This window comes from Oryzias melastigma, linkage group LG8, assembly GCF_002922805.2.
Source record: "Oryzias melastigma strain HK-1 linkage group LG8, ASM292280v2, whole genome shotgun sequence".
Classification (NCBI taxonomy): Eukaryota; Metazoa; Chordata; class Actinopteri; order Beloniformes; family Adrianichthyidae; genus Oryzias; species Oryzias melastigma.
Window position 1 is genome coordinate 8,617,690 of NC_050519.1, and position 25,436 is coordinate 8,643,125.

General features: G+C 38.6%; 2 protein-coding genes across 3 annotated transcripts in view; one reads left to right on the top strand and one right to left on the bottom strand.

Annotated features, from left to right (window-relative positions):
* The window catches only part of unkl (unk like zinc finger), a 19,025-nt gene extending 18,513 nt beyond the window's left edge, over positions 1 to 512 (top strand). The window contains exon 16 of the mRNA XM_024272418.2: positions 477 to 512. Coding sequence (XP_024128186.1) covers positions 477 to 497 — 21 coding nt within the window. The 3' untranslated portion in view covers positions 498 to 512. The remainder of the gene's footprint in view (positions 1 to 476) is intronic.
* An 11,074-nt stretch (positions 513 to 11,586) lies between these two features.
* On the bottom strand, positions 11,587 to 25,353 carry shisa9b (shisa family member 9b). Of its 2 annotated transcripts, none has more exons than XM_024272423.2 (4): positions 24,459 to 25,353; positions 23,249 to 23,355; positions 15,228 to 15,368; positions 11,587 to 13,015 (listed from the first exon to the last, which is right to left on the bottom strand). In XM_024272423.2, the coding sequence occupies exons 1-4, from the start codon at positions 24,965 to 24,967 to the stop codon at positions 12,636 to 12,638; spliced, it is 1,137 nt and encodes a 378-aa protein (XP_024128191.1). In that variant the 5' UTR covers positions 24,968 to 25,353; the 3' UTR covers positions 11,587 to 12,635. The 2 variants fall into 2 exon arrangements, with proteins under 2 accessions (XP_024128191.1, XP_024128190.1); XM_024272422.2 differs by having other exon boundaries at positions 11,587 to 13,018; positions 24,459 to 25,352.
* Positions 25,354 to 25,436: the final 83 nt, after the last annotated feature.

The window sequence follows — 25,436 nt, forward strand, 5'->3', positions numbered from 1 at the left end:
TAACAATGAAAGCAGGTCTTACAGTTTTTACAAAGTCCTGACAAAAGGTTTGAGACAGCTGAACTGTAAATATGACTGCATTTTGAGCCAGGAGAAAACCTTTGTCTTATTCAGAGAATAAAACCAAACAAATCCCTCTGATAAACCGTTAAATGTGGAGTCTCCCGCAGGTCTTAGTAATCATTTCCATCAGGGGACACAACCTGAGGATTATTTATTTTGTCCTTCACTTGTGCTTGTGCAAATGCAGCTAAAGATGTTGATCCAAACAAAACAGCTGGAATTTAACCACAGACTGTTGACTTTCCTTTCTATTCAGATTTGCAATGCCTGAAAATATTTCACAGATCTAATTATTGCAAAAATTTGTGTTAATTTCAGTAAAAATACAAGCTAATTTAATGGGTACCACACCTCTATATTGCCAGCTCCAAAGGAATTTTTATCCCTAAAATCTCTTTTTGTTTTATTTGCAGACAATGAAGATGGGTTTGTAGGTAAGACAAGAACGACTTTGTTTTCTTTTCAAAAATGAAATAACCAAACTTATTACTGGACATTAAGATCATTATCTCAAGATTACATCTTAATAATGCAATATCTTAAGAAAAAAATGATATTTACAAATACTGACTGCTATTTGTAAAGTTTTTTTTTAATCAACAACCTTAGCAAAAGTCTAAACTAGATTCGCAGGTCATCAACATTCCGTCCGCAGGTCGCACAAAGGTTGCTTACCGGATCTGTCCAGTGATGAAGCATGTGAAGGTCTTACCCAATAGTTGATAGATTTCCACCATCTTCCACCAACACCGTTGGTACTCTTCTCCACTGTCTCGGTAGTCCTTAATAGTGTGTGTTCTCACTCAGGTCAGACCTCTCACAACCGATTTCTGAGAGACTCTCCTCTCATTTGTAATGTTTGTAATCAATCTGGCACCTGGGTGACAGGAAGTCCACAGGTAGCCATGTTTGTAGTCCAACACTCCTTTTATGATGTAGATAAAAAGTCCAACACCATTGATTCAAACATAAACTCAGAAAAAAACAAAACATACAGGACCATGTCAACCAGGGTTATCACATGGAAAGCCATTACTGAATTCTATCTTTATCCCATAGTAAAAAGAAATTCCTGCTGAAATTTAAATGTAAACATATGTGGCAATGCTACATAGCCCCCCCCCCCACCCCCCACTCCAGCCACTGGCTACTTAGGAATTACCCCATGAGACTTCTTCAAGTTCATTGCATGTACCACGTCTTCTTTCTGCCCCAACCAACGTTATAGTTAACAAGTCCTAGTCTTTTTAATATCTTTACTGGGCCCTCCCACTTGGGCGCTAGTGTAGCAGAAAACTTCTCACTTGCTTTGGACAGTGGATGCGACCTGACCCAGACTAAGTCACCCGGAAGAAAGTGCGCATCTCTCCTCTGGTTATTATAGTACTTAGCTTGTCTTGTCTGGTGCAGCCCCACTCTCCGTTGAACCTCCTCCGACATCTTTTGCTGTCGTTCCAATAAACTATATGCAGACATATGTTCGGGGGATGGTGGTTTATGTATGAGCCTCTGCAGTGGTCCGTAAATTTTTCTACCCGAGGCCAACTCTGCTGAAGTCTTCCCAGTGGTTTCTTGTTGGGCAGTGTTAACGGCAAAACGGAATTCAGGAAGCCATTGATCCCACGTGTTGTGGTACTGGCAAACGAAGCTATCATGACTTTGATGGTTCTGTTAAATCTTTCTGTGAGATTTGTCTGTGGGTGACAGACAAATCTCCCCCCATGAATTGCAGAGTTCCTTGATCAGGTGACTGGTAAACTGGGGATCCCTATCGGAGACTAAATAATTGGGAACACCCCAGCAAGTGAAAATCTCCTCCCTCAGGATTCTAACCATACGTGGAGTAGTGCTGTCTTTCAGCGGAAACGTTTCAACCCACTTTGAGTAATAGTCCACTATCACCACTAAAACAATGTTGGATTTCTTACTTCTAGGAAACGGTCCCATAATGTCAATCCCCAACATTTCACCCAGAGCGTTTACTGGGGTGGTCTGCATTAATCAAGGTGGTTTACAGTTGTCTGCTTTCAGTTTTTGACATGTTTGGCAGTTTTTTGTGTGATCCCACACATCCTTTCTAACGCTAGGCCAACAAGCTACTTCCAAGACCCTCTGTAGTGTCTTCAGTTGGCCCAGATGGCCCCCTAGTGGGTTGTCATGGAAATACTTGATGAACTCGGGTATGAGGGCTTTGGGAACCACCAGATGGTATTTCACGCCTTGGTCTTTCAATGGTATAGCCCACCCTGATGCGTCACAAAACCTATGCGATCTGAAGGGGTGGTGGTAAGGTGGGATTGGCGAAGATCACCAACTACTGGATCTTTATCTTGTTCTTGAGCAATCTCGGCGAACGTGGCAGGTAAATCAGAAAAAGGTTTGGCAGAAATCTTTAAACAGGGAGCCGTGCTGTTGCTGCCTGAGGACATATGCGGACCAGGTCTGATGATGAACGGCTCAACTACACAGGAGAGTGCATCAGGGCCCATGTTGAGGCACCCTTTCCGGTAGTGAACCGTGAAACAAAATAGTTGGAGACTTAGGATCCAACGAGTTAGTCTTGACGTTTTTGGGCAATTAAAGGCCCATGATAGAGCTGCATGGTCTGTATAAACTGTGAACTCTTGGCCTTCTAAAAAGTGCCTCCACTTTTCTATTGCCCACACGACTGCCAAACACTCATCCTCGGATGTAGAATAATTATTTTCTGGACACCGCAATACCCTGGAAGCATAGGCTATGACACACTCTCCTTCAGGTGTCTCTTGGATCAGAATGGCTCCCAGGTCTACTTCACTGGCATCAATATGGACTTGAAATGGCCGAAACACATCTGGTTGTGACAGGATCGGAGGAGATTTTAAGGCTTGCTTTAACGTTTCTGCACCATCTTGGCATTCCTTGGTCCAGTTCCACTCCACTCCTTTCTTTTTCAGGTGGTTCAATGAAGCTGTAATGTCAGCAAAATGAGGGATGAACTTATGATACCAACCAGCTAGACCTAAGAACCGTTGGAGTGACTTGACATCAGTGGGAGTAGGGAAATCGGTCACCGCTTGTGTTTTCTCCGGGTCCACCTCCACTCCTTTTTCGGAGACCAGGTGTCCCAAGAATCGCAACTCTCTCTTTAAAAAAACGTGGCCTTTGGACATATTTACGCTTAGGCCTGCGACCTTGAGTCTCTCAAACACAGCTGTCAGGTCTTTCATGTGTGCTTCTTTTATTTTTGAGTACACTATAATATCGATATATACAAAACATATCCTTCCTCTCAGTTCACCCAACACTTTCCATCAGCCGTTGGAACGTTGCAGCTGCATTTTTCAGTCCCAATGGCATACATTTGAACTGGTATAGGTCCAAGTGCGTGGTGAATGCAGTTTGTGGGATGCTCTTTTTAGCCATTTCCACCTGCCAATATCCCGACTTTAAGTCTAGGGGGCTAAACCAGGAGGCTCCTTCGAGTGACTCCAAAATGTTGTGTATTATTGGTATCGGATATGCATCGGGCAGGGTTTTAGCGTTCACTCATCTATAATCCACACAAAATCGGTGAGACCCATCCGGCTCTTTCACCAGGACCACAGGGGACGACCAAGCAGACTATGATGGTTCGATGATGTCTTCTTTTAACATTTTGTCTACCTGTTCCTCAATGATTTTCTTTTTCGGGGTAGAGACTCTGTATGCTCGAGACTTTACAGGGACCTCATCCTGTAGAAAGATAGTATGCTGCTCAAGATGAGTTCTTCCTAGCACACCTGAAGTGACCGTCGGCCATTCTTTAACCAACTGTTGGAGTAACTCGAGACAACCAGAGTCGTAAGTTGGACCTCCGGAATCACTAGCAGCAGTAGTAACAGTCCAACAATGGGGAAAGGTAGACGGCGAAGCATAGTACAAGTGAACGGTTGGAAGTGTTGCACGAAACTCATGATTTTTTTGTATTGAAGGAGGGTCTTTTGGAGGAAGGAAAGCATGGAATACATATCCACGATCAGTCTTCAGGCCATAGCTGCGTTTGGCTAAATTGAGAATGGCCCCGGTCTTTGTCAGAAAATCCAAACCCAAGATTAAATGGAAGACCAGATGGACATCCTCCATGATGTTTACGTCTATTGGCCATTGTTTTCCGTGCCACTCCACCTTGATTGTTTTCTTCCCTAAAGCCTGGTGAACTGTTCTGCCTGCCATCACAAAACCAATGCTCATAACTGGTTGCACTCTTTCATCCGCTTGAGAGACAGACCTCCACAAACTTTCTTTGATAAGAGTAAAAGTGCTGCCAGTGTCTAACACGGCTTCACTCTTTACTCCTCTCAGCACAATGGGAACTATCAGAAGCTTTGGGTCTTGGTCTTCCTGATGGTTTGGTTGGCCTATTGTCACTCCCATGGTCCCTTTAGCTCTGTTTTTCTCGTCTCCTGGTCTTTTTGTAGGTCGATCTGTGTTAGCATTTATTTTCTGCCAATACTCTTTCGATGATGATCAGATATCTGTACGTGATGATGATGGGATAAATATAGAAGGTGGTCATGATGATGAAGAAGAGGAAGGTACAATAATAGAACAGGCACAACAGCAAGAAGAAATAGTACCACAGAATGATGTAAATGTAAACCCAGAACTCGCAGTTTTAAAACAACATGTTGAGGAAATTGAGGAAAAATGTAAAGACTCTCTAATAAGCTCCCTGAATAGGGAGAGTAGTTTCAGAGAGTGTGTGGATGCTAGCTTGGCTAAACTTGAAAAATTAGATCGCCGCATTACAGAAGGACCTGCAGTAAAATCTGGATCAAAAGCAGAAACCACATGTGGAGAAATTATTGCTGGTGTCATCATATTATCCTCACCACCAGTTGCCATATTTGAAAAAGAACGGCACACACACACAAAAAAAAAAAAAAAAAAAACTACTCCTAAATTCCAAAGACGATCCCCATACTGGCTACCACATGTAACACTCTACAGTACAGCAATGTATTACAAACAAAAAAAGCAAAAAAAACAGGGGCATAAATACACGTCTTACAGACAAAAAAAAGAGAGTTACAGTTTGTTTTCCTTCTCTTTATGCACACCTACCAACATTCAAAAATGACTCAAGAATATGCACTTTTTCTTTTATACAGTTTTCTCAATTTACACATAAACTCTACAAGTCCTTTCCCAGTCGCATTATAAATAAATGCCTTGATAACGCTCCTTTTATGATGTAGATAAAAATTCCAACACCATTGATTCAAACATAAACTCAGAGAAAAACAAAACATACCAGACCATTTCAACCAGGGTTATCACATGGAAAGCCATTACTGAATTCTATCTTTATTCCATCAGTAAAAAGACAATCCTGCTGAAATTTAAATGTAAAAATATGTTTCAATGCTACGAGCTATAATTTATGTCGTTATCTTGAGAATTGTTGTTGCTATCTTGTTAGGACGAGGTATCCAGCTGTATTGTATAGAAAACAAGCTAAAATGTTATGATGCTCTTGCTTTCTGTATTTTTGTGACAAGTTGGTTAAACAAATAAAATGTTAATGATCAGAAAATGTAGGACGTGCAACATTCACTCTAGAATCCTACAACACGTCTGCAAACCCTAAAGGGAAACATTTACTCCGTACAAATTCATTATAAGCACAGTTTTATGCTGAAATGTCATGGAAGGGTCCCAAATGTAAGAGAATTGATACTGTTCAAGCTGAAAATTTAGTAAAAAAAATAACAGAATTTTGAAAGAACATCATATAATTTGACAAATCTGGAACCAACATTTTTTTTTTTTTTTTTTTTTCTCATGCAGTCTGCCTGCTGAGGAGGAACCATAGGAAACTAAACTTAAATTTAGCAAAAATGCAAAACCATTTTCTTTTCTGGTCTGTTCTATAATCTAAATCAGATTGAGGTTAGTCAAATGATCACTTATTCTTAATTTAAAGTCATTTACCTGTAACTGTGTTCATTAATGATTGAATTAACAGTAATTAAATCCCCATACATTTTATGTAGGAAATATGCAGGAAGAACAATGGCTGAGAAATTTCAGCAGTTTTTGATTAGATTTTTCCCAGACTTGCACACATCTGGGCCCCTTTTTCTCCTCTGACTGAACTGGGTTACTATGCTAATTGAATTTCCAAAGGGAACCACCCTGGTGGTAGGAAACATGGTTTGCTAATTATCCAAAATGTCTCCTGGCACTTTCAGGAAAATGACCGGCTCCCAGAGGAGTGGTAAAACTTCCATTTTAATTTAGAGCTGGGGTGTAAACAGGAGCGGCTTTAAAGGTCCAAAAAAAGGTTGAAAACATTTTTTAAAAATAGAAATATAAACAGAAAAAGGATATTTTGTAACCACTATCCATTCTTTTTGTTATTATATTTCTTGTATTTTGTCAGTTTTTTTACCAAAATTATGACAATATTAACACTAAAGGTTCCCCTACAATCATATGACATTTGAAATATTGTGAAATACTTAAAAAAAAATTATTGATCATCATCTCTTTTTCCAAATAATTTCTGAAACAGAAAATGCTAAGACAACACACAAAAAAGGAACTAATCAAGCTAATTTGTGCCTATCTGCACCAAGGATACTGAAGAGTTAAACTACAGTGACACAAATTCTATAGAATGACATTAGTAGAGTTTGCTCACAAAGTAGCATAGAGTTTAAAAGTGTACAAAGTAGCAAAAACATTTAAAAATACGTTTACTGTGATGCTTTAATGTGCTGCCACTCCCACAAAACAATTGGAGCATTTTTGCTTAAATTACTGATCAACTGACCTTAATTTGTTTATTTATTAATTCTATCAATTTCATGCATTTTTTATTTATTTAGATTCATATTTACCTTTTCCATTGTCCTTTAATTTAAATGCTGACTTGGTTCAAATAAATGGTCCGGATGATCCTGCCTCCAGGAGTTTCATGGTGAGGTCACCACAGGAAGCAGAATCTTCAAAAACTCAAGTCAACCAAGTGGGAGGAGCCATTTTCCCAGCTTTTCAATAGGAGGTGAATAGATGTGATTTATTATATTATTATTTACTCTGTTTCTATTTTAGCTTTTGTATTATTTATGTTGTGAGTAATTTTTTTTATCGTCTAAGGGGAGCTAATCTTTTGAGTTCCCCCCTCATTTGTGAAGTAGTACAGTCAATCACCTGTAAAACTTCCTCATTTTAAGGTTAGTTTAGGTTAGTTTGTGTCTGTAAATTATTTGGTTCAGTTGGTAAAGTGAATATTTTGCCTGATTCAATTCTGTTTCACAATTAACAGAAAGAGAATTTTCTTTTAAATGCCCAGTTTTTAATATTTTCTGGTATTTTTGTTCAATTTTCTTTTTGTTTTTTGGTTTTATTATATGTATTTTATCTACAGTACATAATTGATATACCATATAATTTTTTTGCTTTAATTTATCTATTTAGTCCATCATATTTCATTTTTATACCTTCTTCTTCAAATTATTTCCGGCAGGCTCTACACCGGTGTGTGTAATGCTGCCCCCTACAGGTCTGCATTAGAAGTCAATCAAATCTTATAGACCAGTTTAATGGAGAAAATGATGAGTGCTCGTCTAAACAACAAATCAGAAACACATTTTGACATCATCAAATGAAATGAAAATGTGGAAATATGTTTTTTTTTCTTTAATTTGTCTGATGAGGATCAGCTGATTCACACCAGCTGATGGTGTTTTGACTGATGAGCTTGAGAACCATAAAACCCATTAACTGGTAGTAAAGAAGACTTTTCGTATATTTGAGTTACAAATCCTTTCAGTTGACAATATTCCATGTTATTGAGTCCTTTAGTGTTTTCCTTTAGTTATCACTAATCTAACATTGAAATTCAATTAAATAAACACACATTTTTACTGACATTTTCAAACAATTTATTACAGTTTAAAGTGACGTTTGAGAAACTTTTTGCGACACACTTCAATATATTGCACAACATGTTAAAAATTCCAGGAAACAAACTTTTATGTCGGGCAAGATGTGCCAACAAAGCAGTTGTGAATTTTTAAATCAAGATTTCTGGTTTAGTTCAGATTAAAATGCATTGAGACAGTGATGTGTTCATCATGTAAATGTGCTCCAGACGTTTACTAAGAAGTGGTTCAAACATTCAAAATGTAAATATGTTGTAATAACATTTTATTTATGTGTAAATTACAATGTAATGTTATTTAGTGGTGTTTTTTTGTTATAAAGAGTCAAAACAGTGAAAATAGTACATAAAGTTGGTGGTAGTAAAGGGGAATGTGTTAAAACCAATAATATGTATCCACCATTTAAATATGGTTCCAGTCAGTGAAAACCTGAATCTACATTTGTGTTCTTTTACCTTTTAAGCTTTAGACCCAGTTTATACTTCATTGCAATTTGTAATCGCTCGGGTTGCAACGCCATCGAAAGGAAGTCACCTCAATCACTGCGAAATGTGACACCAGCTGATAATAACATCATCCGCAATTCAAATTTTATGCCTGTAGTACATTTAAGTGCAGATATGGCCATTTAACCTACTATTCAGAAAATTACCTTATACGTCCCAGAATTTCAAAGACAAGACCACTATTACTGCATTCTGAATAACTCTAGTATTTAGGGTTTTTATTTTTTATTTTTTTGTATTTTAAAAGTACGGAAGAGGATCAGGGCCACTGGAAAAAAAAAGCCCATGAAAAATTCTGACTTTAAAGTCAGAATTCTGACTTTTTTCTCAGAATTCTGAGATTTTTTCTTTTTTTTTTCAGTGACCCTAATCCTCTTCCGTATAAAAGCCTCAATATATAGTAAATAATTATAATTTTCTTAAAAAAAACAGAAGTTAAAGTTGGAATAAATTGCCACATGCTCCATCTCTTAAGGTTTTTAAAATCCATAACCAAATGTACCACCTGACTTGTCCTTTCTGCATCATTAATCACCACAAACTTATGTTTTATAGATGTAAGCATCTTCAGAAAAACTTTGCATATGAAAAATGTTAGCTTCACACAAAAACAGAACCTCAAAGATCCCTAAATATCAGTATAAGTGGTTGCAAGTGAACTCGATCAGTAGGAAGCAATAGGATTGATGCTATGAAGTATAAACCGGGCGTTATACATAAAGCTTCAACAGATTAGAAATACACAACTGTCATAATTTAAAATATATGATGTCCATGTGAGCACTTTTTGATGTAGACATTCAGAAAATATACAGATATTACACGTGTCTGCTGTAGTTGAGACGGACTTGCGTTTCATTGCAGGCTGCATTATAAATAAATGCCTTGATAATTACATGTGAATTAATTAACCAACACAACACAATATTACCACTCAGCTATTGAACATCCGGTTACTTATGTGCAGTGTCTGTTAGTTATCACTTAAAATCAAACACCCTTAAAACTGGCATTGTATTCACATTTTCAAAATAATTATTTTTACATTTGGAATCACGTCGTAGTTTTGGGGGGTATAAAACAGAACTTTTGAGAAAAAAGTTTTACCTAATTATTATTATTATTAAACATGAGTATTATTTCTGACATTTCACTTAACACAACAATTGATGTATGAGTGGAGTAAATATTACTCTTTAGTATATGAATGTTTTCTGGCAGTTTTTAACACGATCTAGAGTGCTGACACATTTTAATACAGATTGACGCACAGGCAACTTTGACAAGTGTCAGTGGAAATTACAGAGCAGGCATGGATTGCATAAATCCTTCGATAAATAGTGATAGTAGTGTGACATCTTGTGCAACATCTCAACTCTGTGGTTTCTTAGTTTGTGGACAACATCGAACAATAAATCTTCAGAAATGTCTTCTCAAAACTTGAGTATTGACATAGATTTGTTCACATTATTTCTTCTTCACATTTGAATGTCATCTAAAGCTTTAGTCACAGCTGCCCTTATGGGGGGATATGGGATAGCTGTAGTCAAAATAAAAATGGGAAAATCGGTACTAGACGCAGATGGCATTTCAATTTTTTTTTTTTTTTGTACAGCCCAATATCACAAAAAAAATCCCTCATTGGGCTTCATGTTGGTAATTATATATATAGAAACTAGGGCTGTCAGATTTGTCGCGTTAAAAACGCATTAATCTGACGTGTGCTTGACGCCGACAATTTTTTTGACGCATTAATCGCGGACTTTCTCATACGTGTCTTTCCATACCGCGCGCGCGGGCGTCCCGCCCTTTAACTCACCGGCTGCTCTCACACTAGATCACGGGCGGGTCTCCACCACCGAGCTGCGAGCTAAAACCGGCCGGCGCTAGGACCTGGAGAGCTCCTGCACCCTAACTCGGCTCCGGTTCGCGTCCAGTACCACGTCTGGTGGTACCGGCTCGCGTCCGGCGCCGAGAGCTGCGCACCCCCGACGTTCCGAACAGCAAGCGCACCGGGGGACGTTTTAAATGTTCTGGAGGTTTGAGCGTGATCCAGCCCCAGCATAGCGGTCTGTCTGCCGGCATATTCATCACGTGAGCTCCGCTGAACACGTCTAGCATCGAGCTGCAGCCAGAGAACGCGGCGGCAGTAACAGACTGTCAAACTATCCACAGAGTATCCCGCTTTTCTCAGTCTTTAATGTTTTAAAAAACAAAAGTTAATAGGAAATGATAAATCTCTATTTCATTTATTACTACAGTTCAGCAGAGGAGGAAAAGATTTGGTCCTGACAAAAAATGAACATGAAAGTGTTATGGAAATTTTATTTTTGATGTTTTTTTAATTTTATTTTACTAAACCTTGATTGAAGTTTAGAATTTAAAATGCCCTTCACTTGCACTTGGGCTTTTGTTAGGCATTTATGTTACAGCCTTTTATTGTTAAGAAAGTTTATCTCAATACAATGTTACAAAATAAAGTATTTCTGATGAAAACTATTAATATTGTCATTCTTGTTTTCATAATTAATGTAGAACTACTAAATTCCACAAACCACACATTTTTTTTCCTTAAAAAAAGGCCAAATGTAAATTTGCGATTAATCGCGAGTTAACTCTGGACAAAATGCGATTAATCGCGATTAAGAATTTTAATCGCCTGACAGCTCTAATAGAAACAGAAGGTCAGTGATAAAATACAAACTAAACCTAACAGACTGAATAAATCTGGTTATCCTAGCACCGGTACCCTAACCCCTCGCTTACACCGCCAGCGTCACGGCTCAGTTGCGTGCGCCGTAGTCTTTTCGTAACACTAAAAGTGCGAGAGAAACTTCCACTGCAGGCATTCACGTCCTGCGTCTGCGGACTGACCTCTGTGTCGCTGCGAATCCTTTTCGTTTGGTTCAAAATTTGACGGACGCCGCAGCTGATCGTCATCACTTTCTGTGAAGTTGGGGCTATTCACGACTTAAACCGGAAACCACGCGAGCGAATTTAAAGTGCATCCGGTATATTTTCAAAATAAAACGAACTTTCCGCTGAACTCGCCGGTTTCAGCGTGTCGTAAACATTACGTAATTTTCGGGTTACTCAAAGTGTTGCAGCACAGCGTTGTCAGTCATAACCATGGACAACAAGAAGCTGATCATAGAGATCCAGCACTTCTCTGTCTGGGCTGAGCTTTCACAGGCTGTGGCTGGAGCAGCAGCCAGTGTAAGCCATCGGCTGAAGCTAGTCCACTCCCGAGACGCAACGAAGCCGTGGCGCAGGCGGATATAAATGCGATACCGCTGTACTGGACGCGGTACCAGATAGGGATTAATGCCGGGTCAAGGTGCATTCACACCGGATGCGATCCAGGAGGTGAAGGTGTTAAGTTTCACTGTTAGATGATGCAGGGTTGCCGCAGTCGGAATGAATGCAGCATTAGGGTGCCAGTACCGCGTCCAGACAAAATGTCTGGAACCCTAATAGGACGTCAAGAAACAAAGAATTAGGGACACCCAAAACATTAAAAAGTGACCTTAATAACATGTCTAAGCGATGACTTGAGAATGAAAAAGTGTTATTTGAATCGTTGTGAATCAGGAGCAGACAGAATGCAGATTGAAAAAGCTTGTAAGTGGGAGACTACAACCAGTGGGCCACGAACTCCTGGTATATCCACTTGTGTACGCCTAGATCCATGTTTTCCTCATCTGAACTGGCATCTGGTACAAAACTATCGGATTTCTCCGATATTTCTTGCCATTTTTGTTGCACCAATAAAGTTAGGTTGAGGGTGTGAGGGACAGTGCGCTAAACAGATGGATGATGGGAAGTGGCGGGCAGGTTTAATCCCCACCCTCAACTCAGAGCCACTCTGCAGAAAACATGTCCTAGAAAACAACACAGATTTTTTGATTTTGGCTAAAAATTGCTAAATAATATAAAAAAAAACACTGGGGAACGCTTTGAAAATAGATGAAAAGATGATCAAAGTGGGACTTGAAGATGTAAACCTGCAGCTCCCATACTTGTGACTAAGGCTTTAAATGTTTACCGATTCCACATACAAACACTTTAATATGTTTCCTGTTTTGCAACACGAAGCCACCAGTTCATGTCCTTTAATGCAAACTCAAGTTGGGATCCTCGTGGAGACGCTTCCTCATACTGTCACTTCTGTCTTGCTGTTGGTCACAAAGTATGGTTGTGGAGGCATGTAGCGGGAGTTGTGTAGCTCTTTCTCGATTGTGCTGAGTTTTTTGGGTCCGTAACTCTGTCGGTGGCCCAGTGTGTCTTTGCTCTGCCAGGGTCTCAGCGCCCCCGGGCTGGCTGCCGAGCTGGAGCTGTAGTACAGAGACTGGGTGCTGTAGCTGCGGGGGCTCCTGCTCTTGTGTCCGTCCTGTTTCATAGACTTCTGTCTGGGTGGGCTGTAGGGGTTCGTCAGCTCCGGCTCTATGTCCACCTCCTCCATTGGAAGGCTGCTCTTGGTCGTCATCTCGAAGGGTTGCTGCCGGCTGCTTTGGTAGCCTTCACCCGCTTTCTCTGCTAACAAAACAAAGTTGAGCATTTTATTTTTAGAAGCTCCAGCCTTCTAAAATACTTTTTTTTTTTAATCATTAGAAAATAAATATTTTCCCCTTAGTCAAAGTTGTCCATAGAAGTGTTTGTAGTTAAACCTGATAGTACTGTAATACTCATATTAGTTATTAGGCTGTTTATTTTCCAAAACTTTTGGATATTTTAATGTAAAATTTATATAATTCTGGATCATTTATTCAAGTGTGTTTTTAGTGGATGTATTTAGAACAAAAATCCAATAAATGTAACAAATTTCCATTATAAAGATCATAAAAAAATATATAATAGGAGATACTTTTTGGAAAGTAAAGTTAATAAACATTTGTGCAAAAAAATTTTTACAAGGTAAATGTAATAAATAACAATCAAGTCAGTTTATGCAGAGTCACAATCAGAAGTTTGTGAAAGTTCTGCTTAAGTAAGAGCCGCATTATTAAAAAAATGCTCTGAAAGAAAAAACAAAAAACATCCAGGTACTAGGGAACACTTAAAACACATTTGGTTCATGACAACAATTAAACTGCAGATTTTGTTAAATTTAAAAAACTGAAATAAAATTTTATTGAAACTGTAGTGTCTTTAGCTTACACTGTTTGGCAACAACATATTCGTGATTTGCAATATAAATTCCACATTATTTGATTTTTCTACTTATACCTGATATGCACATAATTTTAGGCGAGAGTGAACACAGGTGAGAAATATCTAATATTTTTAATTCTTGTTTACCTTTAACTCAATATTTTTTTTTTCTTTTAAGCTATAAAAAAAAAAACACTTGAATAAATGTAGTTTTACCTGCACAATAAACAATACAAAGAATTTAAATAAAACAAGCATAAAACATAAAAAGAATCTTCCAGTGTAAATACTGCAGTTTGTAGCGTAAAATTCCTCTTTTTAAACAAATCAAGTGTATGTAGCTCCCTCTACTAACAGCTAACTAGAAACAGGTGTGTTAATTGGCTTAAATCCAACACAGGTGCGACTAACAAATCAGGTTGAACACAATATTACAAAAAACATACAAAAACCCCGAAAAGGTCAATAATTAAAAAAAAAAAAAAAATGCTAAATTATCTTTTAAACTAACAAATAGATTGGGTTATTTAATATTTACGTTTCTATATGATCACATAGGTTTGTACCTTAAATTTTTTAATTTGTTGTTGCAGTTTCACCCTCATTTTCACTTGTATCTCTAATTTCCATGACCTCACCTGTTAGTATTTGGATTGCTCCTAATTGCACATTGTCCCAGATGTCTACTAATAAGATTTACTCCATCTACATTTTCCCTAAAGGACGCTTTTGCTTGATGGTCCTTCAGTAAATTAGCCGAGCTGTTTGTGTGAGTCACAGACCTTCAGAATTTATGTGATTTAAAAAAAAAAAAATAAAAAGACCATTTTGTCAAACAAAGCAAAGAGATTCAGATAAAACCAACGAATAAAATATATTTTAAAACGTTTTAATATTAGAACCATGTTTGTTTTAATAGTAATTCTATTCAGATACATCAAATCTGAAAGGGACATAAGGCTGCATTTTGTCAGATGACTTTAACTGTCATCTCTGGTTGTCACAGTTATTTTAATATGTGCAGAAATCCCTTAAGGACTCATCCTGACTGATCACAGCCTGTTACTATACATTATAAATAGTTAGATAAAGCTCCTTTTTTTTTCTTTTTACACATTCTCTGACAGCGCATGCATTTATTTTTGTCCTGTTAACGACAACGCCAAAAGGGCGAGAGGAATAATTTAGTGCTGTGATGTGCAATGCTCATATGGCACTTGTTCTTTTTAAAAACATGTTTTTTGGGTACAGGCTTTTTTTTAAATGAGCAAAAAGAAGATAACAAATGGCTTGCTTCTATAATTAATTTTCGCTCTCCTGTTGGCATCAAAGGGATTAAGTCCGTAAGGCAGAAGCTTGATGGAGTTTCAAGCAAACTGTGTTTCAAGAAAAAAAAAGTCTGACTTGAACAATATCTCTGAAATGTTTTTGCACACAAAAACATTTTTTTTTGTGGCTTCCAGAACAAAAATTGCCAAAACTTCCCCTAAACATGGTTTTCCTCCTAAAAACACAAGTTCCAATAAAAATAAAAGCAATTTTTGAAAAATGTATTTTGCTATATTCAGATATCTCCAGATAAACAGCTTCTCACCTACAGTCTTGAGGGTGGTGTACTTGTTGAGGTCTTTCAGGGGAGTCTGTTGCTCATATGGGCTGATTATCTGTCCCACGGCTGGATATGGCTGACTTATCAAAGCTGGTGATTGAGCCACGTTGTTCATCTGGTTAGTGTCTAAAAAAAGGAACATGAGTGATTAATACTCAATTTTTAACTAACTTTTTCACATTTTATGATATGGGGTTGTGTGTGTATTTGCAAGTCTGGCAATATGATACATATCCCAATACATGTCTCACGATGCATATCCCGATACATGTCTTACGATACGATACTTATCTCAATACATGTCTCACGATTCATATCCCGATACATGTCTCACGATACGATACATGTCTCAAGATACGATGCATATCTCGATACATGTCTCACGATACAATACTTATCTCGATGCATGTCTCACGATACGTATCCCGATACATGTCTCAGGATACGTATCCTGATACATGTCTCACGATACGATACTTATCTTGATACATGCCTCACAATACGAATCCCGATACATGTCTCAGGATACGATACTTATCCCTATACATGTCTCACGATATGTATCCTGATACATGTTTCAAAATTTGATGCATATCCCAATACACGTCTCACGATACGATACTTATCTTGATACATGCCTCACAATACAAATCCCGATACATGTCTCCCGATACGATGCATATGCCAATACATGTCTCATGATATGACACTTATCTCGATACATGTCTCACGATACGCATCCCGATGCATGTTTCACAATACGTATCCCAATACATGTCTCACGATATGACACTTATCTCGATACATGTCTCATGATACGCATCCCGATGCATGTTTCACAATACGTATCCCAATACATGTCTCACGATATGATGCACATCCCAATACATGTCTCATGAAACGATGCATATCCCGATACATGTCTCATGAAATGATGCATATCCCGATACATGTCTTACGATGCAATACGTATTCCGATACATGTCTCACGATACAATACATATCCTTATGTAAGTCTCACAATGCGATATGTATCCCGATATATCCTAAGACTATCCCAGAACAGTTTTTCACTTTTTTTAAGAACATGACAAAAAAAAAAAACTCAACCTGAATATTGATACATCTTTCATTGCAATAAAAATGGTAATATTTATTCTGTTTGACTATCACAACAATAAGTACTGCAACTGTACCTTATATTCAAGTTGCTTAATAATATTACCTAAGCAAATTTGTGGTGGTTTTCTTTTGGTAAATTAAGAAATATTTGTTCTGAAAAGGAACACTCAACACTGTCTGATTTGCAAACAAAATATTTTTCAGTATAAGAATATATAAAAGGAATCCGCCATAACCAATAAGGTTCTAAAAGTATGAATGAGGAAATAAAGTGCTGTTTATTTCCAACATTGCTAAATGTCTGACTGAACATTTAACACAAGCTAGTTCTCCCAAGATCTGGTTGTTGTTTTGGTCGCAGTGTAAAGCTGCTCAAAGAGGCTCAGCATGCTGTGGTGCCAACTAGTGGTTGGGAGTTTAAGTGGAAAACAAAAGTAAGACGCTCATAAATAATGAATTAAATTTTGCCATGTCAGCATTTTAAATCAATGAAAGTATCGCCAGCCGAAATATCACGATATATCGCTAAATTGATCCCCCCCACCCCCACTCATTTTTTCTTTTTTTTTCTGTTTTGTTCAAGAAACACTGAAATGTTCTGTTGGTCTCTTAGATCATATTTGATATAAATTCAACGTATTGGCACATTTTCTATGCTTTGCTTGGCCTTTTTGGTTCATGTTGCAGCATGAAATTGAAAACATGCATCTAGTTCAATTCAATTCAATTCAATTCAATTCAATTTTATTTATATAGCCCAATATCACAAATTCAATTTGCCTCATTGGGCTTCATGAGTGGGTTGTCCAGATGGGGTTCACATGGGTTCACCAGATCACAAGATCAGTGGCCTGGGCAGAAGAAGTATGTCGTGGGACTGGGTGATTGTGGGTTCAATTCCTTGGTTAAATCACACTAAAATCTCAAAAATATGTCCCAATTTCTTTTGTTGACACTCTGAGCCTTTTCTTAAATGTTCAGAACTCTGAACCACTTTGATGATGCTCCAACAGTGTCATACTAAGATCTGATTTCGACTCTCACAAGAAGGATTAGTTGGGATTTTCAACACATATCCAGATGTTTCTAAATTAGAACAAGTGGTATCAAAACTCACCCTAACAGAATACAGAAAGTGCCGGCAGGAAATTGTATGGCTATTGCATCACCCAAATCAGATTTAGTCAAATATTGCAGTTCCAAATTACTTAAAACATATTTAAAGTCTACAATTCTGACAAAATATGGTTTAGCGGGAGCAATAACCATCTGCTTGTTTGTATCCTGGTAAACAATTGACTTCTGTGTGAATCTTAATCCTCTCAAAATGAATTACCTTGAAGCGCAAACAAAAAAAGGGGAGAGTTTTGTAGCTTGATAGTGTTTCACCCCCCTAAAGGCTTTTCTGGTGACCCAGCTGGAAAATCATGGCTGCTCTTTATGCCACTGAACTAATCCTACAGTAGACATCTGGTAAATTGAAGGGTGCACAGCAAATAGATGGGCCCCGGCCTACCGTCACGTCAGAGGGAACAGATGTTCCATGTTGCTGAGTTTAAAGGAGATTAGATGGGCAAATCAATTTATATGTTATGGCTTGAGGAGTATTTTGTGCACATTTTTATAACAATAAACAAGTTTAAAATTATATTTTACTTGTCACTTTATTTGACTTTCCTTTTGTCTGATCCCTCGATTCTAACTTCAGAATTACAACAGAATCTATGAATGCTTTAGCACATTATACATGAATGGATGATAAATAAGCTGCAAATTGTCAAGATGTTACTTGGTATGGACCCTGTTCACACAACTCCTTTGAGGGTGGACTGAATTGGACCAACGAGTCTTGAATCTACAACAGTTTATTAGAGAACGTCTAAAATGTCCCTGAGCAGTAAGTTATGTAATTGTCTTCTGGCCCTTTTTTTATCATTACATTTCTGCACAAATTAACTGTTGAGACCTTAAAAAAAATCTAAACCTTTCACTCTTTTTCCTCGCACTATCTTTGTCCTTTACCTCTGCTCTTTCTGCATTTACGCTCACTGAACCGCAGCAGAGTTCACCTCCAAGCCTCATTTCCAGACCAGGTTTTGATCGTTTGGCTCCCATTAGCCCAGTTTTGTGGCACTTTAAGATACAACCAACCAGGAAAACATACATTTAGAAAACACCCACCTGCTGAATCTGTAGGAAAATCAGACAAATGAGAAGTCAGCACCTCTTTTTTTATACTACAAAACTTTTATGCGATCTGTTAAGTCAACTTACTGCACCGGTGACAGCTTTGAGCTTCTCAACATTATCAGAAAACAGCTAAGGAGTGAGATCCTTCCGAAAATGTAGACACACTCTGTGGTTGAGTATTCTTAAATTTAATCTCTTGGTTCACTGATTTATAATGCTATTAGTTTTCAGTTTGTATTATATGGAAGCAGAATGATCTGGACTGCATTGGATTGCTCTTTATGTAGTACTTTTAGACAACCTTGGTTGCAAGACGGCTCTTTCTAAATATTCAGAATTGAAATTATTCTCTAAAAATCCACCCAATCATATTAGATGTGTTTATATGTGCAAAATGTCCTCGATGGGATTAGAATAGAACTGTGTTCGTGGGCCTGAAAACCTTTATCCGATGAAAACAAACGTTTACATGGTCCACACGTTTGATTCAGTAAATCATTTTGATAAGTGAACTGTCTAAAATGAAAGGATCAGTCATGGAAAAAACATAGCAAGTTCCGCTGTAAACAAACAAAGACGCTGCATAGAGTGAGATGATACTCTGAGCGTCCTTTCATTATCATTAATAATATTTTTAAGTGACTGTTCGCTGATAATTTTCTAAATCCATGCAGACAATGCAGCAATGTGTATCTTGGCTGTACATAAATATGTGGGAATAACATCAGGTTTTATTTTTTTCTGGACTTGATTGGAAAAATGAATTAACATGATTTTTTTGCATGGTGTTCGAGGACAATTGCAAGTCCCTGAAGTGTCGCTTGGCAATTTCCACCTGACTAACATATAATACGCAGACGATGCCATCCTGTTCAGTACATCCAAATGTCAGCTGGAAAAAGGTGGAGAAACTTGGCCTCCAAGTGAACTGGACTCAGACCAAATTCATATATGACAGAGATGGCCCAGACCCCTGGTCCCTTTGGCTCTGTAATAAACCATTGAACCTGTCAAAAAGCTTTGTGTGTTTGGACTCCTCAGAAAATGATAAAGAGGACCTAAAGTCCAGAGCAAGGGTGTCCAAAGTCAGTCCTTGAGGGCAGGGCTCCTGCTACCTCCTTTTCTTGGATCAGGTATGTTTGGCCAATAAGGAGCTTCAGTGGCAGGTTGGTTGGAAAACATGTAGGACACTGGCCCTCGAGGACTGACTTTGGACACCCCTGGTTCAAAGTCTTGGTAAGCTCAGTCCTACAGTCTCTCTGTAAACCACTCTGGTGGCATCCGACCATCTTACATAAGACGAAGCTTCAGGTTTACAACTTGTCATTACTCTTCCTCCTGCTGTCTGGCTCAGAGACATGGCCTCTAAACAAGACCTTGGCAGCAAGAACAAATATCTTCAACAGCAGAGCTCTCAGATCAGCAAATAGCCCCAGTTTGTTACCAATAAGGTGCTAAGTGCCCACATGCCAGTTTAGAGTGTCCTGCCTAGCTAGCGGGGCAGCACAGCATCTCCTGACTTGACCATACCCTATGTCTACCACTTGTCCACTCTACAAGAGCCATCCTCCAGCTTGACCCAAAGGCTGCAGGCTGGAGACGACCACAAGGCAAACCTCGCACCTAATGGCTAGATATCATTGGGACAGATCTCAAGCAACAGAGTTGAAATGGAGAATGCAGAGCTGATGTCTGAAAGCCCAACAGGAATGGAAAAAGCTGGTCCACCTGGTCAGCGCTGCACATGGGGAAAGGAAACCCACAAGAGAGGATGGTGATCTCAGCTGAATTAGCTCCGCATTTAGGATGAATGTCTAAGAAGTTTGTGGTAAAGTTGTCCCAACCCTAATTTTAAAGATGGTTTTGTCAATCTATTGACATAACTGTCTCATCAAATTCTCTTCCTGGGTTTTAATCAAACAGTTTGCATAAATTCAAGCTGTTTCAAATAAAAACATTTACTGAAGTAGACTGGAAAATGACTATGTTCAGGTAAAACCATTCAAATATTGAGGTTTCATCGTCACCATCTGGTCAACTGATCAAAGGTTACCAGAAACAGATGTGACAGCGATATGATTAGGTGTATCATATTTAGTTTCTCATAGGAAAACAGAAAACCTCTCTGATCCAGAATCTGCTGCTGATTCGAGTTCGTCTGATGGATGGATTCAAAGCCAGTCGATGAAGTGCTTAGCAGGGAAGCTGCCTCTTGAACTGGAGCGGCAGTGACCCTTTATATTAAAGACAGGCGTTAAATCTATCTGTGTTAAATTTTCTGGTCATTTTTTTAAGCTTATTGACCTGCTTCCATTTCGCTGTAAGTGGGCCATGAACACAGTTCCTCCATGAGTGTGATCTTATTTGAGTTGACTGTAAAATTGTATCCTGTCATATTGTGGAAGGTTTGTTTTTACTGCTTTTGCTGATTGTCAGTGGTCACACTGTTTGTGGTGTATATCTGGGGTCCAGGATGTTCTTGTCTGGTGGGAAAAAACATAACCTCACACAAACTGGTTTACTCTGTTTGGCTCCATTTCAGGTCATTTAAAGTTTTGAGTCGTTTGTCTGAAACAGATTTGTTTTATTTGACAAATATTATTTATGCTTACCTGAACTGTCTATCATCTGTCTAATCAAAACTTTTCCGAGCATCAACTTTTCCTATTTAAGCTCTTCCACCTGGGGGAGGAGCACTCCACCCAGAAAGGACAAGATGCTTTTCTCCGGTCAAGAACCATGGTAGACTCAGCGGTATGGATGATATGTAAGCTTCGCTATGGATTTGGATTGGTTGACAAATTTATTTGAGCTTGTGCAAACTGTATTAGTATTTTTTGTTCACAAAACCCACTGTAGAGTTTTCAGTTAAAATCCCAGTAAATCAACAGTTTGCTATAGATTAACCCTTTTAACACCAACAACTATATCCCATCACTTCAATTTAGTCACCTATAATTTCTTCTCCCTCTGATGCTCAATTTGAGTCATTTCACTGTCTAAATGCACTAAGCAAAAAAAAGATTTGCAACTTCGTGTCAGAAGATGAAAAATTTAACAACATTTATACAATCTCTCGTGGGAGTTACTCCCCCCTGAGAGGAACTCTCCAGAGAACGAGAGAAGTGTTGTCTCCGAAAGTATCTAAAGAGTCACTTCAGAACAACACGTGAAAAATGAGGTCACTGGGGCGTCCAGAACAAACAGGACGACTGTTACAATGTCTCAAACACAATTAGGACAAACTTTTATTCGGTGGAAGGATACGTCATTGTCAGCTAGCATTAGGCCCACTGGATTATCCAAAAGATGCAGTGTGTTCAACTGAATTGTGAATTAAAGGTAAAATACCAATAACAATAGGTTTATTACATTATTACATTACATTTCCCCTCTTCATCTTTGAGCACACTTTCAGGTAGACTGCCCCCTTCTGGTCGCTGTTCTCAAAGCATTAATTGGCAAATAAAATGTATTCAAAAAAAATACTGAAACAAACTGATCAGAACGATGAAACCAAATAGTCAGAATAAATACAAAACACATCTTGCACCTTTTTTCCCCACATAATTTATTTCTATTAACAGTTTTTATCCCTTTACTAAATTTACTTTTTCACGCCTTTTCTTTTAGCGAGAAGTGAGGCAGCAGACTCGCCTCACGTCAAGCCTTCTTCTCATCTGTGAAAATACAAAATGGCCGAATGCCACTAAAAGTATTGCATGGATGACTTACATATTTGGCTCCAAAAAGTAAATGAGCTTTAGTGGGATTTGAAACCATAAACTAAAGAGAATCTGTTTTAAGTGTAAAAAAACAAAACAAAAAAACATCAAAGTATTTTTTATACTCCCTGACTCGGTGCAGTGATAGTGGTTATTACAGAGATCCAGTCACCTTTTTTAACCTTACAGGTAGTGAAGAAGACAGCAGCCACCAATGTGCTGCTCCAACTCAATGAAACTAAATCCTTCTCACACATCTGTGTCCTGCACCTCCAAGATCAAGGTCACAATCCTGCAACCCTGACACATGATGAGACGTGTAGCTCACTTAGCCTCAGTATTCCACGGTTGTAGTTTGCACTGATGTTATTTAAGGAGTATTTAATCTTTTTTTTTTTGTTTTAGGAAGAGGGGAGAGCAAAGGTGGAGCTTGTAAATAATGCTCACTAAATATACCTGGAATGTCATCTAACTCACTGCAGACAGACAAGCTTTTGGAAAATAAGAGCTCATACATTTACTAAAATTCTTCTGTTAAGCATAAACATTTTTCTGTGCTCAAAAATCACTTTTTTGTCAGATTTTACCCTGAGGCTATTTTTAAAAAGTTACTGTCAGAATTGATTTACGCTTGAAGATAGCATAGAAAATAGTAAGGTTGAGCCGGGTGGGATTATATAAGTTCGCTTCCTCACACTCCCTTTCAAGCAATATACTTGTGATTGACATGTAAGATGTTATTTTATGTATTATTACCTGATTGCTTGAAATAGACCATTTAATTAATTAATTAATTCATTCATTCAAATTGCATCATAAGATGGCAAAAATGTTAAAAGTAAAAGGTCATTCGTTGACCCTTAAGAATCCATAGTGACATCAATGTAACAGGAAAAAATCCAAATGAAATCTGGGTTATTATAGGTTAAAACTATTTATGTTTGGAGGTCATAAAAAAGTGTTACTTACAGAAACTGGTTAGCGATAACTCGGCTTGGATGTTCTCATAGTGCTGATTAAGTCCAAGGATGTCTGCATGCTCTGAGGCGGGATGTCGGATTACGTGTGCAAGAGCTCTGAAAAAAGAGGTTTAATTTAAGTAAATTATACACACACACACACACATATACATATATTATGTATATATTTGAAAAATAACATTTTAAATATCTACTATGACCATAGAACTCATTGACTTTAGTTAATTCCTTATGTGAGAAACTCCCCCAACTCTGACCTAAAAGCTCTAACTAAATATCACTTCCACCATTAATTTCCTGAAACTATTTAGCCAACTTGAAAGTTGATAATAATGATTTTTTATTTAAATTTGCACTGAATTTAGTCCCAGCCATGACGAGAAATATTTAAAAACCCCAAATTGTCAAAAGGCCTGTCTTGTCCCTAAATAGCAGGAGAACATGCATCCTCCCCACGCCCACTCAGCCCTCTCTGACACCAACATTTATGGCACGACGGCTCAGCTCCCAAGTGAGGAAGAGGCCAACGTTCCCTCCCCAGGCGAGTATTTTCTGTGCGCTGACAACATGGATTTGCCTCTCTAGCAGGTGCTTCAGTATAAAAACTACTTATATTCTGAAACAAACATTCCTACATAATCCAATCTTTCCTTATGGGAATTAAACACTTTAAAGTAGATTTGTTCAACAATTTCATCCTTTTTCAAAACTTTAATTCTTTGCACTTTAAATTTATTTTTTTTTATGTTTCTGGTCATTAAATGTCCTAATGTAACTGTGATCTCATGGCATTGGGGAATGTTTTTGGGGGAAAAGTCACAAAATAGAGCATCCTGAGACTTTAACAGCATCCTGCTCCCCCAGCTCCCCTCCAAGAGGCTCCTCAGCACTCCTGCATGAGTGGCTGCACTGTTGTGAATATTTGAGTGCTCATTGTCATTTAAAGCCATCAAAAGGCTTAAAGGTTGAGTTTTGTGTGCTCAAACTGTGCAAGAAAAATACATTATTGTCATATAAATGATTTTATAAATAAATACCAGATGTGATTTGATCAAAATCTATAAGAAATGTGCGTAAAATTGATAATAGAAAGCTTAATTATTTTTATAAACTTTTTAAAAAAATACTGCAAATGAACTTGTTGTTCCCCCACTATGAAATGGTCATAATAATAAGTTGATCAGAGGTCTATTTCCCACCTTGACATGTTCTCTCTGTGTGGACGGTGCGTCTTTTCCAAACCAAGCTTGGTGAAAATCCCGATCAGCGCCACGATGGCCACGATCCCGCATATGATGTACACAATCAGGCTGGTCTTATCCTTAGCGGACTCCAGCGCCACGTCCACCTTCGAGGGGGGCCTCCCGGTCATCATCCACGGGGGGGTGCCGTAGTTCATACAGGTGGTTTGGTCCAGGCGGGAGCTTTTGTACTCGCAGCAGAACCTGAAGCCACAGGTGCCGCAGCAGTACAGGTAGCTGCCGGTCCTGCACACGAACGGCGGGTCCCACTGACCCATCACATCGTAGTAACCCTGGCACTTCTCCTCCGTGTGGGGGCTCTCCGTGACCAGACTCTCCCCATCCGTGGACTCGTTAAACCCGGTCATTATGATGAAGTCGTCGACGGTTTGGTCCGGTTCCCCCTGCGCGTCACAAACCAGAACTTTCACCAAAAAGTAGCCAAGCAGCAGCTCAGTTCCCCGCATTGTTGCTGAGTTATCCTCCCTGAAAATAATTCATAAATCCGTCACGAAGGATTTGGATAGTTTGGTGCGTAAATTGGAACTCCAACTTCCGTGCGTAAAAGCGGCGCGCGCCACTGCGCACCTCTCTCGATTCGGGGTATGTTTTGGAACTCTCAATCACCTATTGAAGAAAAACGAGCATCACTGAAAGGAGGAGGGTGTCACTCAGTCAGACGCGTGTGAGGAAGCTTCACTCCAGGGCTCGGCGCAGAAATAGACGGAGAGGGAGGGCGAAACAAAGCCAAACATCAGATGAGCGAGCCGGGGAGGAGAGAGAGGAAGCAGGAGAGAGCTGGAGCACTAGCTCTAATTACAACTCCTCACAGCCCATCATTATTGTGCTGTGGGATAAGAAAAAAGGCACAATTTGTGATCCAAATCCTTCAATACCAGGTATTCTAAAGCACCAAAACAACTAACAAGCAACATT

Excerpts from the sequence above, each read along its gene's own strand:
- shisa9b (XM_024272422.2), bottom strand. The coding sequence starts at position 24,967 with ATGCGGGGAACTGAGCTGCTGCTTGGCTACTTTTTGGTGAAAGTTCTG. Across the intron at positions 23,356-24,458 it reads CACAGAGAGAACATGTCAAG|AGCTCTTGCACACGTAATCC; the intron begins GTGGGAAATAGA and ends CTCTTTTTTCAG. Across the intron at positions 15,369-23,248 it reads GTTATCGCTAACCAGTTTCT|ACACTAACCAGATGAACAAC; the intron begins GTAAGTAACACT and ends TCCTTTTTTTAG.